The 7116-nt window shown below is 40.3% G+C and overlaps 1 protein-coding gene, 1 long non-coding RNA gene and 1 pseudogene across 3 annotated transcripts in view; all 3 read left to right on the top strand.

Annotated features, from left to right (window-relative positions):
• Positions 1-7116, top strand: part of LOC131315714 (uncharacterized) — a 117241-nt gene that overhangs the window by 36076 nt on the left and 74049 nt on the right. The window contains exon 2 of one of the 2 annotated variants that reach the window (XM_058344919.1): positions 101-250. The exons of the other annotated variant lie outside the window; for it this stretch is intronic. Coding sequence (XP_058200902.1) covers positions 125-250 — 126 coding nt within the window. The 5' untranslated portion in view covers positions 101-124. The remainder of the gene's footprint in view (positions 1-100; positions 251-7116) is intronic. 2 annotated transcript variants of the gene reach the window in all.
• LOC131315719 (receptor-like protein kinase FERONIA) lies at positions 974-2500 on the top strand (annotated as a pseudogene).
• LOC131315724 (uncharacterized) lies at positions 4583-6250 on the top strand. The gene is made up of 3 exons (XR_009196874.1): positions 4583-4833; positions 4943-5743; positions 5886-6250. It is a non-coding gene; the product is annotated as an uncharacterized LOC131315724 (long non-coding RNA).

Raw genomic sequence — 7116 nt, 5'->3', positions numbered from 1 at the left:
ATTCCATAAAGCCGGCCTCAACCATACCATTGCGTTTCTCTCTCAATCCATTTCCCCTCTCCCCCTCATCACCTGTGAGATCTAAAAAGGTTGCTGCAAGTGTTCCTAAGAATTTCTCCGGAATATGTCATCTTTAGACAGACGGAATTTTGATGCAGGGCAAATTAGTCAACCAGTAAGCCTTGCCGCCAATGTTGCTGGTGGTACGGATTCGAGTCATGGCAAAAATCTTTCAAGAAATGTGACAAAGGTTTCCGACGTATTGTTGGAGATTTTTCAAAATAAAAGATTGCGGGAGGTTTTTTGTGAAAATGTGCGACACCTTTACACATGGGGTATGACTTTACGTGAATAGTTATAACACCTATTAACTTAGGGTGTGACTATTAGAGTGGGGTGTGATTGTTAGGAAGGGATGTGATACATGGGGGTGCCTCCATGAGGCATGACCCTTCCTAATTAATTGTTTGCATGAAAAGGTGCCTACTAAAAGGCATGATCCTTTCTCATAATTAGTTGTCTTCAAAAGACATACTCTTTCTAATGTGTGCTTACAAAAAAACAACCTTTTACGTAAGGGTGCCTATAAGTCTATAAATAGGCCAGTGGTTAAGTCATTCGATACACCAAAAAATATCCAGAAACTCTCCTGCTTCTCTGTCTCGTTGTTTTCTATACTGTTATTCCGTTATTCTGCAGAAACGGAATTAACAGTCCTTGGTTCAATTGATTCTCTTAGGCTCGGTATTCTGTCTGTCCTTCGTTTGTGCGGACGCAGGAAGAAGATCATTGATCAGGCTTCGTTTTATCCTCAGAACAGATTCACTGTAACCCGGTGCACACCAATTGGTGGGGGCGAATACTGTTTTCGGAAAGCAACGACGTAACGTGACTCGAAGCGGTTTCCATCAGTTTGTTCAAGTTTCAGAAGGCTCTAGATTTTGAAGGTTCCAATTTTTGCACCAACACGTATTACCCTCTTCAGATGTTGTTTCAGCGGGACCCTCGTCCAACCGGTTTCCATTTCGAAGAGTCAGGATCAAATCGATGGTGGTGTGGTTCAGTCAGAGGGCACTGGTCGTTGCTTTTCACTGGAAGAGGTACTAATAGCGACCAACAATTTCGATCATGCATTTGTTATCGGGATCAGGGGATTCGGTACGGTATATAAGGGATTCATCGACGATGCTGCTACGATGGTTGCCATAAAGTGGTTGAACACCGAGTCAAAGCAAGGTGCAGGAGAGTTTTGGACGGAGATCAAGATGCTTTCAAAGCTCCGGCATACTCATCTCGTTGCATTGATCGGTTACTGCAATGAGTGTCAAGAGATGATTGTTGTTTATGAATATATAGCCCATGGGACCCTTGCCGATCATCTCTACAAGCTAAAGACAACAAAAAGCAATACGAGTATTTCTCCTCCCTCGTGGGAGCGAAGGCATGACATTTGTATTGGTGCTGCCCGTGGATTAGACCACCTTCATAGTGGTACCAACCAGAGTTTCATACATCGAGATGTGAAGACCACGAACATTCTGATAGGCGAGAATTGGGTAGCTAAGATTTCGGATTTTGGATTGACGAAAGGCTTTGAAACTCATTCCATGACCCATGTAAGCACGGACGTAAAAGGCACATTCGGGTATTTGGATCCTGATTACTTCCGTACTTAGAGACTAACTACAAAGTCCGATGTGTATGCCTTTGGTGTGGTATTGTTAGAAGTGTTATGTGGGAGGCCACCCGTGGATAGAAAACTAAGCGAGGAGCAAATCGGTTTAGTCTATTGGGCTCAACGGTGCATCAAAGAGGGAAAGCTTGCCAGAGTCATTGACCCCTCTCTCAGTGGACAAATAGCACCACGTTGTTTGAAGTCTTTTATTGTACTTGCCAACAATTGTTTGCATGAAAGTCCAAAATCGCGGCCAGTGATGGCTAAATTGTTGGGTAAGCTTGAGCTCGCACTGTTATCCCAACAGAAAGGAAGAACAGAGGGAATAATGACCAAGGCATTTCGGAGTATGATGGACGGGTGGTTGAGGGAGAAGGATAACAGTTCCTCAAGTGGACAATCAAATGATTCGCCTCTGGAATCAGATTCGAAAACTGGTAAGCAACTATACCGTCAATTCTCACTAGCTGACATTCGTGTTGCCACACAAAATTTCAATGAGAGATTTTTGGTGCAAAATTCAGACAAGGTGTATAAAGGTAGTGTCAATATTGATGGTAAAACTCTTGTGGTTGCGATCATAAGGTTTGAGAATCCTAAAGGTTTTCTCCATAAGATTCTAAATGAACCTCTCCCCCTGCTGGGTGTGAGATTCATCCAAGGAAACTGCTCCTCGACCCCAACATGTTCTTTCAGATAGACTGTTGCAGGATGGAGATCAAAAGGTTTAAGAAACTTGTAGATCTTGGGGATGAGATTCATTCAATGAAACTTCTCCTCCACCGCAACCTACTCTCGCCGATTGGATTTTGCACCGAGGGAGACCAGTTTATCTTTGTGTACGATTACGTGGAAAATGGGTCCTTACAAGATCATTTGCGTCACGCACATACTCCACTTTCCTGGAAAAGACGACTTCAAATTTGCATTGGAGCTGCGCAAGGACTAGAGTACCTCCTTGACAACAAAAAGAATGAATTCATCCACCGCTGCATTGAACCATCCAGTATTCTATTGGACCGGAATTGGGTTGCAAAAGTTATGCTTCCCGGCATAAGAACTACAGTCAATATCAGCGCAGGCCTACTTAGGTCAACTGCAATGCACAACTCCATATATCAGGAGGATGTCCTTTGCTCATTCGGTGTAACCTTGTTGGAAGTACTGATTTCTAACGACCGGTTTGGCAGCTCTATTGACAAAAGAAGGCCATTGAGTGTCCACGAGGACCCTGTACATCCTGATTGGCCACTAAAGTATTTAGCTGATATTATCCAATCCGAGAAAATATATCAGGTCATGGATCCGCACCTTGTAGGGAAAATCGGACCAAAGTGTTTGAGGGAATTCGTCAAGATAACATTGAGTTGTTTGTCTCTTCAGGGGATCCGAAGACCGTCAATAGGCGAAGTAGTGAGGAGCCTCCAATTTGCGTTGCACCGGCAAGAGAATTGGCAGAGCTAGCTTATTGCTAGTACCGCAGCGGATCTCTTCTGAGACGTCATTCTCTCTTTCATCAACCAATCAGAAAACTGAAACTACTCTACCTCTGCCGCTCCGACCTCCGGATCGCCTTACTCTCTTCTCCCTCCCTAAATTCTCAACAATCATGCAATCAGCTCCCTACCCTCTGATTTCACCATCGTCCAACCAAATTTCCAACCCCGACACAGTCACGATCCCTCTCTCCCTAGACCGAAGCCCCAAGCTACTCCACCCACAATGGTTCCTCCCTTGTTGCTTTGGGAAAACCAACCCCGCACAGATCGATTTTACCGTGTGCAAGAAATATGTACTGTTTGTGTACATACAAATATCCATGTCTATATATTTGAATTTTTGTTTCTGATTTTGCTAGCATGGGGATTATTGTTGTTAACGATTGATTTTTCAACTATCGGAGAACGATTGTTGTCATGGGGTGGTATTTTTTTAGTTTTGTGCTGATGAAGTATATAGCTTTGAATGGCGACAATGGACCGCTCAGTTGGTAGTTTCATTTCTTTCCTCAGTGGAGGCCGGAGTTTGACTCCCACGAGAGGTGGGTTTGGAGTACTGGGCTATAAACATTTTCTGAATTCCTTGTTAACTAACATAGTAAGACTCTGCTAACCCTCGCTGATTTATACAATATATTGGCAAAACAAAAAATATTGAATAGCGACAACGGCTTTTGGCGGACGAGTAATTCATCAGTTGTTCTGAGGAACCGCAACATGGTACCCCAACTCTCTCAACTACACATTTCCCAATGCTCTGTTGATTTGTAACGAATACCGTGACATCAAAATTCTTCTCAAGCCTATTCAGACTAAGGAATAAGGAATCAAAAAAAAAAATTTGTTCAATTCACAGAATACCAACGAATTTGGGAAAATAAGATAACAGAACTTTCAATGAAATTTATTGGAGTAATCAATAACCCTTCTTAAACAATTACTGTCTTTTTTGGATTCAAACTTGAAAAAAAAAATTTCTAACTCAAAAAACACTCATTACTCTTATTTTCAATTATTACTCTCATTCATCTCTCCGCTTTCCAATCATTATTATCATTTCTCTCTCTATCTCTCTCCACTCATTACTCTTATATCCAATCATTATCATATTTTCTCTTTCCACTCATTACTTAAAAATCAAACCCCAAAATTTTCAAAAACTCATCCAAACAAGACAGTAGTGCTGATTATGTAGTAAAAGACTTTTCCTAATACCCTAGGATTAAGAAAAGGAAATTCAAATCCGATTACAAAAAAAAAAGGAAATAAACAAAACTAAAAGCAAAATCAAGGGCTTAGATGAAGCCTTTGAAAAAGACGAAATAAAGGGATCGCTAAAAGGAAAAATCCTGTCCTATAACATCTATATATATATATATATTATAAAATAGAAGGGTGTGGAAACAAGTTGTTAGAATGGTTGAGATTGAATTGATCCAATAGATGAGATGAGATTTCCCTTTTATTAAATTGTCTATCCTTTTTCATTTAATTACAAAATTGCCACTGATCAAAATTACACCCACTTTCAAATTTGAAATTCTATTGCAGGAGCATTCTCCTTCGTCTTCTCTCTCTCTCTCGACACTCTCATTGGTGTCACCGGCAAAATCCACTGGCGTCGATCCTCAAGTCTGGGCTAAAAGCTATGTTTTGAAGGTAATTTGGGAAAACCAGACCTTCAAACCAGTTTTTTATTCTATCGTGCATACCCAGTTGAAGCATTTACTTTACTACCTCACTCATTTTCCCCTTTATATTTTTCCAGGTATTGCTCTCTTTCTTTTCATTTGTTGGGTGTCTTGATGGTGATTCCAAAATCCAAATCGACGGTATCGACCCATTAGATGTTTTCACCCTTTACAGTATGGAGACTTTTCTTTGTTGTAGTTGTAATTCCGTTATTGAAATTGCCTATTTAAAACGTAAAAAAAGTGGGTGTGACGGAGCTTTTCTGTGGTGATGCAAAGAGGTAGGAGGCAGAACTCCGTGCCAAAAACCCATGTGACTCTGTGCGGAGGGGTTTTGTGCGGAGGTTTTTTTTTTAAAACATTTTTGCTATGCATATTCATTAGAAGCTAAATTATTCATTAGATTGTAGAGTGGATGGATTTGTTTGCTTTCACTTCTTCATCTTTTTGTATTAGGTTCTTTTTGTGTCTCTATTATAAACACAATGGTGTGGGAACAAGTTGTTCGAATGGCTGAGATTGATTTGATCCAAGGGTTGAGAGGTATTCTATTCATTTGATTAAAGTGTCCACATCCCACACATGTATTACAACATTGCCATTAGATCCAACGTCCCATCCGGCCAGAAAGCAGAAGAAGAGTTGAAGAAGCAACGGAGACAGAGAGAGAGAAGGTGAGAAAGTTTGAGAAGTCCTAGAAAGGAAAGGAGTACTTTGAGAAAGCGGAGATCGTGAGGTGGAATTACGGCAAGGGCAAAGGGGGTAGTGGAGGTGGTTGTGAGGCATATGGCGGAGTACTTCGAGAAAGCAGCGGCAGCCGGCAAGCAAGTATTCGAGATGTTGGGGGTTGGGTGTGTTCAGTTTCAAACAATTGAAGAGTAAGCCCTTTTCTTCCTAAATTCATCATAAATTATTGTCTTTGTTTTTTGCCAGTCAGTCACTCACACAATCTCTTCTAATTTTTTGTCAATTTTCTTTTGCAAAGTTAATCGTTTTCTCTCTTCTCAATTTTGGGTGTAGATCTAAGACTTGGATTGACTGACCAAACTCGGCAATGGGAATCCACTGTCCTCAGTAACAGACTCTCTGTCAATTTTCTTTTGCAAAGTTAATCGTTTCCTTCCTTTGGTTTGTGTTTTTGATGTTAGTGTTGTTTGGAGAATCGTTGGTAGTGCCGTAGGCACGGACAATGCTCTAGATTCTTTGTACATCGAGAAAAGAAGAGTTTTGTTCCTTTTTGTATTTAGGTACTATAATCAATTAGAATGAACATAGGTTTTGTTTTGGTCAGAAGCATCCAATCTTAATGAAACTGGTGCAATATGTTCTTAGAGGAGTTGGTGATCATTTCATACTTCAAACTATTTCTTTGAATCACGTTAATTTCAAGCAATTTGGGCCACTATCAAGATTTAAAGGATAATTCTAATTTCAATCGAGGTGGGTAGTGCCGTAGGCACGGGCAAATACTAGTCTATTATAAAACAGAAGGGTGTGGGAACAAATTGTTGGAACGGTTTAGATTCATTTGATCCAAAGGCTGTAGTGCATCCTCTCACTTCCCGGTTAAGTGCCCATGTTTTCACCTAAATCACACAACTGTCATCCCCTTCCAACCGAGATGCGTAGTGCCATAGGCACGGGCTAACACTAGTATATAATAAAACACAAGGGTGTGGGCCTCCACACAAGACAAGTTGATCCAAGGGTTGAGATTGATTTCATCCAATGATCGATGTGTGCTCTCCAACTCTCTTAAGAAAATATCCACACTCTTACAAATATATTACAAAAATGCCATCAAGTTAAGACGCTATCAAGATTCAAAGGGTAATTTCAATTTCAATTGGGATGGGTAGTGTCGTAGGCATGGGCAAGCACTAGTCTATATAAATGCCAAAACCAAGATCAAAACAAAGGAATTTGGCTAAAAATTTGAACGGACAAATAATCAATAGTCCCAAGTATTTTTGCTCGCTGCCACAATTTTAAAAAAGATAGTGATTTATCCTGTTAGTGACATGATAAATCACTACTCCATCCGTCCCTTTTTTTGTGTTCAGTATTTCATTTTGGGTTATTCCTTAATAAGTGTCCATTTTGTAAAGTTAGGGGGTAAAAATTGGTGTATTGTCTATTTTGTCCCTAAAAGTAGATTTTATTTTGAAAAGTTAGTGAGTAAAAGAGTAGTGATGATGGGTAAGTAAGGAAAGTAGAGAAAAAAGTTTATGTGAAAGGTGTAATGATGATG

The sequence above is a fragment of the Rhododendron vialii genome, chromosome 2a (assembly GCF_030253575.1).
Source record: "Rhododendron vialii isolate Sample 1 chromosome 2a, ASM3025357v1".
In the NCBI taxonomy this organism is placed as follows: Eukaryota; Viridiplantae; Streptophyta; class Magnoliopsida; order Ericales; family Ericaceae; genus Rhododendron; species Rhododendron vialii.
The sequence above is the reverse complement of the archived record's forward strand: the minus strand, read 5'-3'. Positions and strand labels throughout refer to the sequence as shown.